At 36.4% G+C, this 15639-nt stretch overlaps 1 protein-coding gene across 1 annotated transcript in view; it reads left to right on the top strand.

Moving 5' to 3' along the window:
* Positions 1–6289: 6289 nt before the first annotated feature.
* Positions 6290–15639, top strand: part of LOC143861245 (ALBINO3-like protein 2, chloroplastic) — a 97768-nt gene continuing 88418 nt past the window's right edge. Inside the window, exon 1 of the mRNA XM_077372175.1 lies at positions 6290–6456. Within this exon, the coding sequence (XP_077228290.1) occupies positions 6445–6456 (12 nt within the window). The 5' untranslated portion in view covers positions 6290–6444. The remainder of the gene's footprint in view (positions 6457–15639) is intronic.

The following is a 15639-nucleotide window of genomic DNA, read 5'->3' as shown; positions in this document are numbered from 1 at the left end:
CATGGGTTGATCAGGTATGCTCCACTAATTACTTGAAATACCTAAGAAATCTCCCTTTTTTTTTATGGTTGGGACGGGATCCTCTCTTTTGCCATTGGAAAAATGAATGTGGAACAATCTCGTGAAGATAAACGGGTCTGATCACTACATCTACATGCCATGTGTCCAATGAGCCCTTATAGACGGGTCGGGCCCTGCATGTGTGTCGGGCCCTGCATGTGTGTTAGACCACCTGTGTGTCGTGCTATTAATATAGAAATTTCTACTAAAATATATTATTAAGTGATGCTTATTTTGTGTCGATAATCAGCCAACCTTAAACGTCAACTGGTATCGAGAAATATCGATATTGAAAGGGGTCCAATATGCTGAATTTATCATGAAATTTTTTAAATTTAAACTATGTTAGGCCAAGTGTGCAGGCAGGCACCTCGGGTCATAAAATTTGTTATTCTCTACTTAGTGAATCTCGCGGGTCATAAAATTTGTTATTCTCTACTTAGTCAATCTCAGGTTAAGCATTTCTTAATTTGTTTAAATTTATCAAAATATTAGGGAAGATAACTTTGTTTAAGAGCTTAAAGAAGCATTGAAATATGTGATTTGCAAGTGGGTGACTTCTTCTGATATTTTCCATCTTTGGATGTGAAGTTTGACTCCCAGCATTATTAGTTTACTGTTAGAGGAAATGTTATCTTGACCCTTAAGTATATTGGATGCAGTAACAAGGTTGGTGCGGGCAGTGTACCTTCACATAAGAAATTGAAGTGATCTTGTGAGGCTCATTTCACATAAGAAAGTATAGGCTTCTTTATTGGAGTGGAGTAGTAGGGTCCACCAATATCGATAGCTTTTGTCGTTCAAGGTTCTCAACTTGCTTTAATTTCTTATTTTGACCTAGACAAACATTATAGGACCTTCAGTACCCAAATATGACAAAGTGCATTCAATGTGTTTCACAATTTCTAGAAACCATCCGAAGTTGGGTTGTCATGCCATGTCTGGAGGATATTTAAAATCTTTTGAACATAAATTTCTCCATAGCTAGGAAATACCTAATTAACATGACAAATAATTGCATTGAACAGTGTCTTGTGATAGAGAAAGAGGAAGAGTTAGGTTTCTTACTTATGGGAAATGATATCAGCACACCATGTTTTTATAATTGCACTAACTCTTCTTGTCTTTTATAATTTAAAGAGCTGTCATATGCTATTACATTTCCAAAAAAGCCTCTGACTAGCCAATTAGAAAAAGAAAGACAAGCTGAGTTCGTGCAATTCTAAAAACATAGTTGTGCTGATATCATTTCCCTAACTTAATTGTATAATCTGACAGAAAAAAGAATGATGAAACAGAGAAATCTAGGCCTAAGGAATCTCGCTCCCTCCAACACACATATGCGTGCTAGCACTACACACGCACCAGACACGCACAAAAGACATCTCTAGGCCCATGCATATCACTTGTATATTATCAAATTCAACGAATTTTGTGTAGGCTTTAATCTTACATATAGAGCAACATGTGCCATGAGAATATGACCATGTGGATCACCTCACGGGGTCTCACACAAGAGTAATAACCGTGATCACAAGCATGTGCTATATGGGATATCCCAAATAGTGAACTCATTTTTGTAACCTATTTGTTCTTACCTGTGAATGATTAGCTATGACATCACATAATTTTACATGAATCATGCTTTCGCTTGCTATTTTTGTTAATACTTAATATGAAATCCAATCTTATGAGTGACCTTTCACTCATTACATATTCATTTGATTAGTCTTTGACTTTTCTAGTTATATAATTAAGTAGCGAGATTGGGTTAAGCATGCAGCATTATCTAATCAAATAATGAATGAGAGAGAGAGAGAGAGAGAGATTTTGTGTATGTAAAAATTTTCCCATGAAAAACAAAGGGAAATGATTTCTGCGCCCAGTGTTTTGATAAACATGCACTCCACTTGTTTGTCGTGTAGTATTTAAAGGGATGTCAGAGGATAATACGGTTCTCAAAAAACTCTTAAAACCCTTTAAATACTAGACGACAAACAAGTGAGCGCATGTTTATCAAAACATTGGAGCGCTGAAATCATTTCCCAAAACAAAACATAGTTATAATCTCTTTTCAAGGTTCTTCAACACATAAAATTCTTGGAAAAAAATAATAACTTTTCCCTTAGAAAAGGGTTTACAGATGTCAGAAATCCGATTTTCATGATAACAATTTTGCTTTAATTTTTTCAGCATAATTGAACGTGCCCTAAGGTTTAATCAACCCCAACTTAATTCTGGGTCCAATTTGTGTATAAACTGAAATATGAAAAAGGAGTTGTAGATTTGTAGTTTACACATAAATTGCACTTGAAATGTAATTGGATTACATTCCCAAATAAACCATAAGATACTAGCTCAAGCTTGTTACATTCATAGTATTCTTTAGCGCCTACGAGAATACTTACATAAAAAGGTGGCTTGACACTTGGGTGCATTTGGATGCCAGAATCAGACGTCGGAATCAGTATCCTATTCCAATTCCACTGGATTCTGGCATTTAGTTCATAAAAATGAATATATTTTATGTCCCAATAAGTGGTATTCTGATTCTGCCCTAGTCGAATTTTTTACTATTTTTTTAATTGATTTAATTTTAGAATTCAAGATCATAAAATTAATTTTTACTAAATCCTTTTATAAGAAAATAGGAATAGGATGCTGATTCTGATTCCGACTATCCAAACACGGCCAATTACATGACTTAGTATCATCCAATTTGTTGCTTGAAGGAAGTTAACTCTGTTATGAAGAAAGTCACCTTTGTTACAAAGCATGATTGCTAGCTTAAAGAGATGAAATCTGCAAATGTGAGTTAATCATTCACAAGATCTCATTCGCAAGATTGAGGTGTGCAAATTAAGTAATCAATTGTCAAAAGATATTTTAAAGAACATCTTTTATCACCATTGATCTAGGATTCAAGATCATCCAATGAGGGTGGGACTAGAGGCAGTATTCAGTCTTACTATAATTGACAAGACTTATCTGGCTGATCAAAGTACATATAGTGGTGGGTCCAATCCATACAATGACCATATCAAAAGGTGAATGATATCCCCCCAACCCTAAACGGATAAAATCCCCCCCTTTAACGGTTTCTGTGAGAATGGTTCACTGCTTTGAGGATAAATTCACCCCCTTTAATATTTTTCTTTGCCTTTAAAACTAAACGAATAGCGTTCAAGGAAGGGGGGGGGGGGGGGGGGATTATATCATTCCCCTATCAAAAGTAAAAACAGTACTTGTTTCCAAAAAGACTCTTTTAACAGCCTTCTAGTTTTGTTATAAGCATATGCAGGGAAGATTGAGATTGAATAAAAAACACATGTATAGACACTTGGATACAAGGATTTAATCAGCTAAAACCTGGATTTTATAAGCTACAGGCTGGATTTTATGATCCTAGATTGTAAAATTCAGGTTTTAACATATAAAATCAGGTTTGGGCTTGTAAGCTCAGGGTTTTACAATCCTGGATTGTAAAATCCATGTAAGCTCTATAAATTGTTTGTGTGAAAGAATTTTTTATTAAACTTGAACTTCATTTTATTGTACAAGAAAAAATTATATGTGTTAGAAAAATTGATGTGCAAATCTGTAATTTAGGATTCGAAAAATACCTTATAAGAAATTAATCTCACAACTTGAAGACAGAGATTACTAATACTATTTTCTGCAATAATAATCTGTGAAGGAAAAAGAAATCGTTAGATCACTTATCGAGTTGAGGCACGAAGAATCTTCGCTGTCCTTAAGGCAAATCTCGCCCCCACTATGACGAATCAACGGTGCAGATGGGCGTCTCGGCGTATGCCTCCAGGATACAACAACTCTCGCTCCAGGGGTGTGCACTCACGCAGCCCGGATGCTTAAGAACTCGCTTATATTTGCCAAAAGCCTTGAGCAGAAAACCAGAGAGAAAGCCAGAGAAGAGAAAGAGCAGAAGAAGAATCCGTCAAGGATGATCTTCTGTTTTCTCTAAAACCGATTTATATAGAAAGGTAATCGATCCGTTATGATGAAACGTCTCACTCTTTTAGTGCGTGAGAGATGTTTTCCAAACGGTCATTAAACCACGATTAAGGAATCTCAAACGGTAAAAAAAGAATTAAAACAAAATAAATAGATTCTTGACCGTTAAAAGGAAAAATAAATAATAGAAAAAGAAAAGCCTTAGGTCCACGCGCGCGGCCGGCCGAGCCGCGCCGGGCAGGGCGGCGCGCGCGTGTGTGGTAAGATCAAAAGCCCACCGGACCCAAGTGGGCGATCCGTGCGTGTAGGATCCCCATAACCTCTTGCTCATTTACAAGGTTAAGAGAGTGAAAGTATATATATGGCCACTTTCATTCTCTCACACTTCCCATCTAGGACTAAAGTTTTCTCATGACTTTAGTCTTTTTGGAGGGAAGCCCAAAAGCATACATAAAATTACTAAAAACACCCCATTGTAAGTTTGAATTACAAAAAAGACTTCTTTTCACATAAAGAGTCAACAATCCCCCACTAATTCAAAATTACAAGAAATAAATAAATCATAAATGTAAATAGATTTGATCAAGACAAGATGTGTTATGCGTCAGTAGAGGTGTCTTTTGGACTTGAACCTTTACTTAGTGTAGGTATATCGAGTTTATCAAGTACTCGGTGAACATACGTCTTGAACCAAGCACTTTTAGTAATAAACTGAGACAACGTACCACACACACAACACAGAGGCATAAGCAAGTTCATACGGTGTCGCACTTTTCGGCCATGTGCTATGTCCTGTTTTCATGAGCGCTTTAGAGAAATTAGCCCATTCTCATAGGAAGCGGCCACACTTCCACACTCATATAGGTGTATCTATCAGGAGTGCCCTGTAACTACGCACCCCACTGACAATCAGCTAGTCAGCTATAGATAACATAAAGAGTCAACAATCCCCCACTAATTCAAAACTACAAGAAATAAATAAATCATAAATGTAAATAGATTTGATCAAGGCAAGATGTGTTATGCGTCAGTAGAGGTGTCTTTTGGACTTGAACCTTTACTTAGTGTAGGTATATTGAGTTTATCAAGTACTCGGTGAACATATGTCTTGAACCAAGCACTTTTAGTAATAAACTGAGACAACATACCACACACACAACACAGAAGGCATAAGCAAGTTCATACGGTATCGCACTTTTCGGCCATGTGCTATGTCCTGTTTTCACATAAAGAGTCAACAATATGAACTTGAGGAATTGAGAGATGCAAACATAGACTAAAGAGGTTCGGAGCTCCATCCATGGATAAAACTGGCAAAGTGCAGGGAGCCGCAATAAAACTAGTGACAAAGGAAAAGCCTAGGGGCGGCTAGGGGAGTGTTCTACATTTTGTAACCCCCTTTTTTTTGTCTATTGAGTTTTTTCTAGCTTAAGTTAAACAAAAAGCCAATGGGAACAATCCTTATGGAGTCTTATACTTCCAACTAAGGAAGAAGGATGTCTACAAACCAGTAGAATAGAGAATTTCAAGAAGACCCTGTATTAGAAATTCAATGCTAAGGCCATGTTTGGCAACCATGAAATCTTTTTCACGGAATATTAGCCTACCAAGTATCGAGGGGGGCGGTAGGGAGACAATTGAGTGAGGATACGAAACAAAGTGGCAGAAAAAAGGAAAAATAAAATTATATTTTGATTAGAGCTTTTCTTTTCCTTATTTTTTCAACCAAACTAACTTACTAGGAGCGGTTACAATGGCAAGTGAAGTAAGTTCATAGGCCGGAGTGCTAGTTATGTCTCTTGGGCTGATCAGAGAGTTCATTCCTCTAAGCCCAGTTACACCCCATCCATCAACCAAGAAAGACACCTAGGCTACACTAACTAGGAGCGCTATACTTAATTCAAACTTGCATAAAGAGCCAAAAAGGACTCTTGATTGGATCCACGTCATCAAATGCAACTGAATTTACTTTTTCAACCGATTTAAAAATATAATTGAAAATGACGTAGATCCAATGAAAAGCCCTTTTGCGGCTCTTTATGCAAGGGCTCCCTTGTATCTATCATCGCTCCTAAAACAAATGCCCAAAATGCAACTTTGATGGATTAAAGGTCTAGGATTATCTGATCACAACGTTCTGAACAGCATTTTACCAGGGACTAATGTTTGGACATTCAGATCAACGGATCTGATCGAATACCATAGGCACAAGTAGGGCCAATGAGTGTCTTTTAGGAAGGGCCCATTATATCAACGGTCGTGATCACCACAGAGTCATAGCAAAAATGCTTGAAAGAAAGCTGTGTGTCTGTAGCATCCTCACTTTCTCTGTTTCCTTTCGAACGAGAATGAGCGTCTTATTAATGTTACCGCGATATTTACAGAACTCTCATAAACCCTAACTTTTCAATGGGAGGACAACCTTCGTCGTCTTCGACCTTTCTCAACCTGTATTTCGTTCGGAACTTTCTCTAACCCTAATTTAAACCCTAATGCCCACTCTATTAAAAACTCTTACCACAATTTGAGAGCCGGCGGGAGAAATTATTTTCCGTCGGAAACTAATTTCCTTGCGTTTTCGAATTGTAATACCTTCAGATCCTTTTCGTGGTATGCATCGAGTAGAAATACGGAGAACAACAACGAGAATCAAATCGAAAGCCCTGAGACTGATTCGGAGCTCTTAAATCTAGGGTTTGATGGATTGGAATCGGTGGAGGAAGGGCTTGGTGAGTACGGATGGTATTCTCCAGTTCGTGCGGTTATCATTTTGCCTGATGGGTACCATGATCTCACTGGTCTTCCTTGGTAAGTTTTTTAAATGTTGAATTCTGATGGGGATTTTTACATTTTTAAAAAAATTCAGTATGATTATATTTATTGAAAATCGAAAGAAATAATTTGTTGTTTAAGTATAAATGATTAAATTAAAAAAAATTGTATATAGATTCTGTTAGGAAGTGAAACAGACGAGATCATCTCACTGATTTTTTCTTCTTCTTTATATTATTTGTAGAAGTTCATTATATTATTTGTAGAAGTTCACTGATTTTTTGAATGACATTATATAGGTGGGCGATAATCGTTTCCTCGACTTTTGCTCTCAGAATGACACTGCTTCCAGTGCTTATTTTGCAACTTAAGAAGCTGGGCAAAATGTCAGAGTTAATGCCAAAATGTGAGCATAGCAGTAGTCTTAGTAGTCTTTATTTTAGGTTTTGCAGGTCATTTCTGCCCTGCCCTTTTTTTCCCTTTTGCACATAGCATTGCTTTTGGAAATATAACCTGAATTTTGTTTAAAGTTTGCACTTTTACTAACTGGGTTAATAGTTGTTATCTTGTATTATCTTTTGGTACTCCTTGCTGCACTTGGATTGTTCATGCCTGCATAAAAGTCACCAACACACACACACATTTATCAGTGGTGTGAGGTGAGGCATAAGTCTTGATGCATGAGGCACTCCTTTAAATTAAGAAAAAGTGAGGAAAACATAAAAAATTTACTACAAAATCTAGGAAAATACACTTCATTTCCAAGAAGATTTCATCATCCCGCCATCAATATCCTAATACTAAAAGAATAGGGTTTGAATTCCATCTAATAGACATTACAACAATATGAAAGACCCATACAGTGCATTCATGGTTCAGTGCCCTTGAATTTGTAAATATTTACCAAGATACCATCCAAATAATATATATTAGGGAGCTTAATGAGTTTGCATTACTTTTCCACATCAGAAAGACACGGTCACAAACAAAAAGAAATTTTTTTGAAAAGGTGCATAAATAAGGAATCAAGCTCATCAACAATGTATGTCTTCGTCCTCAAATGCATTATCCACATCCTCTTCATCTGTGTAATGGATCTACTTATCCTATCCGGTTTCCTCATACTCACCATCATCATACTCATCTTCCTCGTCTATGCTAACACGATGTGCGTCCTCTACGACCTTATCTCTGGCTTTACCTATATTAACGTTCAAAACATTTGCTTATGATAAATTAAAAGTTGAACTAAAAGGATAAAACCTGAGCTAGTCTATATATTCTATAAATTTAGAATGTATACTCACTTTGAAGCGTAGTCTTTCTCCTATTAGGCTGAGAAGCAGATCATGAACTATTATTAATTGATTGTGATGGTGGTCGAAGTGACACATCAACTGAACCAATGAGAATAGACTGCATAACAGTGACATCAACTACATCAACTGAACCAATGAGAATAGACTGCATAACAGTGACATCAACTACATCAACTGAACCAATGAGAATAGACTCAATATGTTGGATTTACTTTTCTTTCAGATTTAATCCATATTTTAAATCTACAGCCCAATTTTTTTTGAGAAGTGAAATCTACCCAATAGTCACTAAACTAACTAATTCTGGTAGTCTAGCATATGATGAGTCCTCAACAACAACCTAATAGTTCCCAAAACATCATCAAAACATTTTAGATTTAGTTTTCTTTCAGATTAAATCCGTATTTTAAATCTTCTACTTTCTTCTTCTATAGTTTCATGAATTTTAGCATGTTCTTTTCATCTTTACCATTCTCGAGATGTTTTATCCCATTGATTTGTGATGACATTAATAATGTGATCATAGTTTGATGCACTCATAGGGTTTCTTTTTTAGTCAACTCATAGGGCAATGCTTCTGTAGGTCCAGTATGAGTCAAATTTTTACAATTATGTTTCCTTTAACTTTAGCACTGGGGAATTTAGTTGCTAACAGGAGCCATGATCAAATAATGTCCCTCTTAGGAGTAGTACCCCTGTGATGAAGTGGACCCTACTTTGGCAAGCCTCAATGAAGTGGTCCCTACTTTGGCAAGTTGGCTTGCCTTTTTAATTTTTTTTTATTTGTTTACTTATTTCTTTGTGATGTGGTGGTCACGGGTTCGAGTCACCTCTTTGCAAAGCAGGGGTAAGGCCGCGCACATCTAGTCCTCCCCAGAGTCCGCAATTGCGGGAGCCTCATACCCTCCACCCCCCCCCCCCCCCCCCCCCCCCCCTCCCCCCGTCTTTTTTTTTTTAGTTATTTCTTGATGCTTTATTAGAGGTAAGAAAACAGATAACATTCTATACAAGTTCTATATTAAGCAAGGCTTTGATACCAAGATATGAGTAGAAAGTGATTTTTCTTAGGGGTAGTACCCTTGTGATGAAGTGGACCCTACTTTGGCAAGTTGGGCAATACCATACTATTTTAGCTACTCAACAGATGCTGTATGCTACCTGACTTATTTTTTTAAGCAAGTACCTGGGAAATTTCGATTTTCAACCGTATATTTATTTCCTGGACAACTTATTTAACTGCTGATGGGCTACATTTTGGTGAATGCTAAATTTAATGCTAAGTCAAGCGGTTTTATTGAATTTGTTTTCTTGTTTATTTTTAAGACGAACAAATAAAAATGCCAAGCTCTAGCATAATTGATATCTGGATCATGTGTCCACCATCTGAATTGGTTCATGACTGCGTGTTTCTGTGATTTGTTTCTTCTTTGTTTTAAGCCCTGATATATCATTATTGATCCTCCTAATAGTAATTATTCTTCTACAAGAAAGTCTTTCTTTTTAGTTTAATCCAACAAATTATATTATATTTTGATTATTTTCTAAGTTCTAACATTCATACACATTTCTTAAAGTGCCTCCTCCATTTCCACCACTGTTCTCAGGAAGGAGTTTCTAAGAACAGTTCATGCTGTTTCGAAAGGAAAGACGAGCAATTGGCTGTCCCTCAAATTTGTGGCTATTTGTGCCCTTCTGTATCCATGTAATTCTCATCCCTTACCTCTCGATAAACATGTTAGTTTTGTGCCCTTCTGTATCCAGATTTCCATAAAGTTGAGCACAATCATTAATAGTGTATCTAGAACCTATGCTGCTCCAATGTGGCATGGGTACAGAGCAGAAACGGATACAACATGAATATGAATTTAACAGTTGATATTGATCTATTGGATAAATAATATATGGGTATATGACCACTGAAGTCTATAAGCATCCCGATCTTTTTTTTTTTTTGAATGGTAGAGAATATTAATAATTGCGAAAGGAGACCGAGATGGTCAATACAGATAATACAAGATCGGAAAAGAAAACAAAAGAAATATCAAGGGGGGAGATAATCAAAACACTCCAAACTTTCTCTGGATACCCCATCTTTAGCTAACTTATCCGCTACCCCATAACCATCCCGATCTTGAACTACAGAAAACATTGTCTGCTTCATCCACTTACCACTGCATGTTTTTCTTGTTTGGCATTACTTTGAATCTTTGGATTGAAAAATTCTAAATCTTTGGATTGAAAAATAGTAAAATTTGTTTTCATTTTTCCGAGCACTTTGGACTTTTTTGTTGTGTAAAGTGTGTTTTGATACAAAAGATACTAAAATCTCTCCTTTTAATATCCTGGTTCATCCTACAAAATAACACATTTGAGTCTTTACCTTAGAAGCAGGAACCTCCTCTCGGAGTGCCACTCCCACCTCGGAACCTCGATTCGACCCTCATTAGGAAGGAGCTTCCAGGGAGCGCGACCTCAGAGAGACGGGAACCGCTCTAATGACGCTCCCATCCTGCTTCCATTACTCTATAAGTCCCACCATCACCAACTTCCTTATATCAAACTCCCCCAACTCTTCAAAGTACTTCATTGGAGCAAGCACAAAGACTTGTGCATCTTCAGAAGGCACAGGGAACGAGTGCACACAAATGAAGATGGTGAAGATGGTTAGAAATTAGCTTTTAGATGTACTTAAATTTTGAAAGATACATATGAAAATGGTTAGAAACTATTATTTTTTATGTACTTGAATTTTGAAAGATATATAAAGAAAATATTACATAGACGCTCCCAAACTTAGACTCTTCTAGACCCCATGCTTCTTCGCCCCCGCTCCCGCCTCTACTCCCGCCCCCGCACCCGCTTCGTGCTTCTAAGGTCTTTACTAGTTTTAGAAGTTATTGTTCTTCCTATTTTGTAGGGCTCGTGCTAGACTTCAATGATGGTTATCTTTTTTCTTTCCCGCTGCATAAGTCCTAATTTGTATTTTGTCAATTTCTATTGAATTCCAACATATCTTATGTTCATTTAATCTTTATTTGTCAATTTTTATTAAATTCCAACGTACCTTAAAGGGTGGTCCAGTGCACGAGGCTCCTGCCATTGCAGGGTCTGGGGAGGGCTAGATACACGGTGACTCGAACCCGTGATAAATTCCAACACAACTTATGTTCATATAATCTTACATTTGATAAAAATCCTTATCTTATAGAAAATTTATAAAAAAAATTATGGATATCGATTTTTGTTCAATCTTTTCCAATCTACTTCTGAGCTAACTTATCTGGTTGGTACTGATGGCACGGATTTACTGTCTTGTGATTCATTCACAGGTCCCATGCTTTATTTTATGGATGGCAAGCATTCGGAGGATGTCACTAGACCATCATCTTGGGTTTGATTTTGTAAGTCAGAGAACATGTATATCATTTCGTATAGAATTTAGATCATTTTCAAAGGAAATTTGTCTCTGTATGTTGCTTACTTATCTACATGGTTTTAAATTTTCACCGAAACCAATAGATAACGAACTGAATGTTTTTGTTTCCATCCCCATTGAAATGATACCAAAATCGAAACGCATACCGAAACCAAAATCATTTCAGCATGTTTTATATAATTATATTTATATGAATTGCATGTAAAATGTGATGTATGTGTTATGCATAAATTTTATATAAATTTCATGTGAAATATAGGATGTATTAGATTATTAGACTTGCGTGACATGTGATGTCACGAAGTGTTTGGTGTTATTAAACTATTATGGATCGTTGCCTTGCTTATGTGATTATTTATAAGGGTGTATTTGTGCTTATTCTAGTTTTCGATTGAAATTCCTGTTTTATAAGTGTGTATCTGCTTATGTGAAATGCCTTCCACATCATTATTTCTGTCGAAATTCCTAAATTTACGATTGAAATTTCTTGAAATTCGACTGAAATGGTCGGAACAACAAAAAAATGGAAAGATGGTATGACTTGCATTTCATTTCATTAATGTACATCATTGAACTGCACAGCGAAGTGACCGTATCTTATGCATGAGATGTCAGATCGGCATGGAGCCAATAGTACCTCGTAACTCTATGCGATATTGACATAGAGTTGGTTCCTTAGAGGGGAGACCGGTCATTGTAGTTTCTTATGTTTCATTGCATTGTACTTCTTTATTGACTTTTCTTTTAATGACACTTCTTTATTGACTTTACTGTTCTAGACATGTCCAACAACACAAGTCACTAGCTGTTCGATGTGATTAAGCCATTATGGATGGCTTTCTTGCATATGTAAAGGTTTCTAAGTGTGTATTTGTGCTTATTCTAGCATTTCCCAAAGTTTCATCGTAAAATTTCATCATTTTCACATGTTTCCATATATTTCTGTGATTTTACACGATTTCCACCGAAATCGAAATGTTTATGTTTCCGTGCCGACTGAAACCGAAACTGAAACCAAAATTTAAAACCTTGGCCTCAACAATAAGTCGATGCTTTGTCTCTACAACTTCATTATGAGACTAACTGTGCGGCCAAGAGAACTGTTATCTTATGCCATGCGAATGATTGGACTTAGGTCTTATTTGCCACCCGATCACTTCTTAGTTATCAGGTGTTTAACACGACTGCTATAATGTTCAGCGAGTACAATGGAAGCGAAAGAAGGCATCATGCCTTTGTTTAAGAAAGAAAATCCAAGTGAATTGAGTGAAATCATCGACGAAGATGACGCAGAAGTACGGGCCAAACAAACAAGTAATAAGTGAAGGACCCGACACATTAGAATGATCTAAATAAAAAAGGAGAAGCACTATTTATTTTATTGGATGATTGATGCAGGACGATCGAAGGAAGAACTAATATTTCGCTCTAATACCAAATCTGATGCTGGACGATCGAAGGAAGAACTAGTATTTTGCTCTGATACCAAACTTGATGCAGGACGACCAGAAGCATGACTAATACTTCACTCTAATACCAAATCGGTTGTAGGACGATGGAATGAAGGACTATTACTTTGCTCTACTATCAAATTTAATGTAGGACGGATCTATTTAATGGACGTTATGGGTGAAAACTGAAGAGGATGGGTGAAATCAGGGTTTTGGTTCCTAAAATTATTTATGATTGGAGAAATATTTCTACTCGGTTTAGGATAGGTTTGAAGGGATGAAGACGTATGTCGGGAAGTTGCAGAGATATGCCGGTAAGTGTAAAATTAGTTTTCGGACAAAACAAAAAGGGTATAGGGTATGAATGGATTTGAATGTTGTTTCTAAGGTAGGGAAACTTTTTATAATGATTATTTCAGGGGTTTTGTTGAGAAGATAGGTGGAAAATAATGCAGGAGAGGTTTTGAGTGTGATTAATGGAGGTTTGGAGTTCCCAGAATGGTGGTTTATGAACCCCACCCACCCACCAAAATAAAAAGAAACATGAAAGAGATAGGTAGCAGGGTTTGAATCTCACTAACCAGAACACAAGGTCTCACAGCTTAGCGAAGATTAAGGCATCTCACCTTGACAAGGAGTAGACATCACATCCACACATGAGAAGAAACTTTCAAAATCTTTGTTCATCCATCATTCATCATTCATTTCATCATGGCTAAAAGAAAAGTGCCTTGAGGCTACATATATGTGTGCCTTATTTCATAATTTACTTATTTTTTTATCTTTTCTCACTATTAGGGTTTTTATTGACCAGTTTTACTTGTCCAAATCAACTCATAAATAATATGGGTGGCTTCTTTTTTGAGTTTGTGTTTTGAAATATTGCTCTGTTCTTGTTCCACTCTTGTCTCTGCTTCATCTTTTGTATTGTGGGTCTAAATCATCTTGGACGCTGCAGGGGTCAGTAGGAAAATTAATAACACTAGAAAACTTATGGAAATGATCATGCACATGTTATGAACAAATATACTGCTAATGTCTGCTAATGCTCCGTTGCCAGAATTTAGTGTAATAAACTGTGAGACCTTGTGTTGGATTTACTGAACCAATGAGAATAGACTCAATATGTTGGATTTACTTTTCTTTCAGATTTAATCCATATTTTGAATCTACAGCCCAATATTTTTTGAGAAGTGAAATCTACCCAATAGTCACTAAACTAACTAATTCTAGTAGTCTAATATATGATGAATCCTCAACAACAACCTAATAGTTCCCAAAACATCATCAAAGCATTTTAGATTTAGTTTTCTTTCAGATTAAATCCGTATTTTAAATCTTCTACTTTCTTCTTCAATATTTTCATGAGTTTTAGCATGTTCTTTTGATCTTTACCATTCTCGAGATGTTTTATCCCATTGATTTGTGATGACATTAATAATGTGATCATAGTTTGATGCACTCGTAGGGTTTCTTTTTGAGTCAACTCATAGGGCAATGCTTCTGTAGGTCCAGTATGAGTCAAATTTTTACAATTATGTTTCCTTTAACTTTAGCGCTGGGGAATTTAGTTGCTAACATGAGCCATGATCAAATAATGTCCCTCTTAGGAGTAGTACCCCTGCGATGAAGTGGACCCTACTTTGGCAAGCCTGCGATGAAGTGGTCCCTACTTTGGCAAGTTGGCTTGCCTTTTTAATTTTTTTATTTGTTTACTTATTTCTTTGTGACCTGGTGGTCACGGGTTCGAGTCACCTCTCTGCAAAGCAGGGGTAAGGCCGCGCACATCTAGCCCTCCCCAGAGTCCGCAATTGCAGGAGCCTCATACACCCCACCCCCCAACCCCCCGTTTCTTTTTTTTTTTTTTACTTATTTCTTGATGCTTTATTAGGGGTAAGAAAACAGATAACATTCTATACAAGTTCTATATTAAGCAAGGCTTTGATACCAAGATATGAGTAGAAAGTGATTTTTCTTAGGAGTAGTACCCTTGTGATGAAGTGGACCCTACTTTGGCAAGTTGACTGGCGTTTTTAATTTTTACCATTCAAAAAAAAAAAAAAACAAAGAAGATGAAAATTAAAAAGGAAAGTGATTTGAAGACCGTGTTATTATGAATCTTTTTGTATGTTTTTCTCCATTAACCAATGCAATACCATACTATTTTAGCTACTCAACAGATGCTGTATGCTACCTGACTTATTTGTTTAAGCAAGTACCTGGGAAATTTCGATTTTCATCCTTATATTTATTTCCTGGACAGCTTATTTAACTGCTGATGGGCTACATTTTGGTCAATGCTAAATTTAATGCTAAGTCAAGCGGTTTTATTGAATTTGTTTTCTTGTTTATTTTTTAGAGGAACAAATAAAAATGCGAAGCTCTTAGCATAATTGATATCTGGATCATGTGTCCACCATCTGAATTGGTTCATGACTGCGTGTTTCTGTGATTTGTTTCTTCTTTGTTTTAAGCCCTGATATGTCATTATTGATCCTCCTAATAGTAATTATTCTTCTACAAGAAAGTCTTTCTTTTTAGTTTAATCCAACAAATTATATTATATTTTGATTATTTTCGAAGTTCTAGCATTCATACACATTTCTTAAAGTGCCTCCATTTCCAC

The sequence above is a fragment of the Tasmannia lanceolata genome, unplaced genomic scaffold, assembly GCF_043159265.1.
Source record: "Tasmannia lanceolata isolate RefF3 unplaced genomic scaffold, GAP_Taslan_0.1 ptg000037l, whole genome shotgun sequence".
Lineage (NCBI taxonomy): Eukaryota > Viridiplantae > Streptophyta > Magnoliopsida > Canellales > Winteraceae > Tasmannia > Tasmannia lanceolata.
Note: the sequence above shows the minus strand (reverse complement) of the source record. Positions and strands in the feature narration are given on the sequence as shown.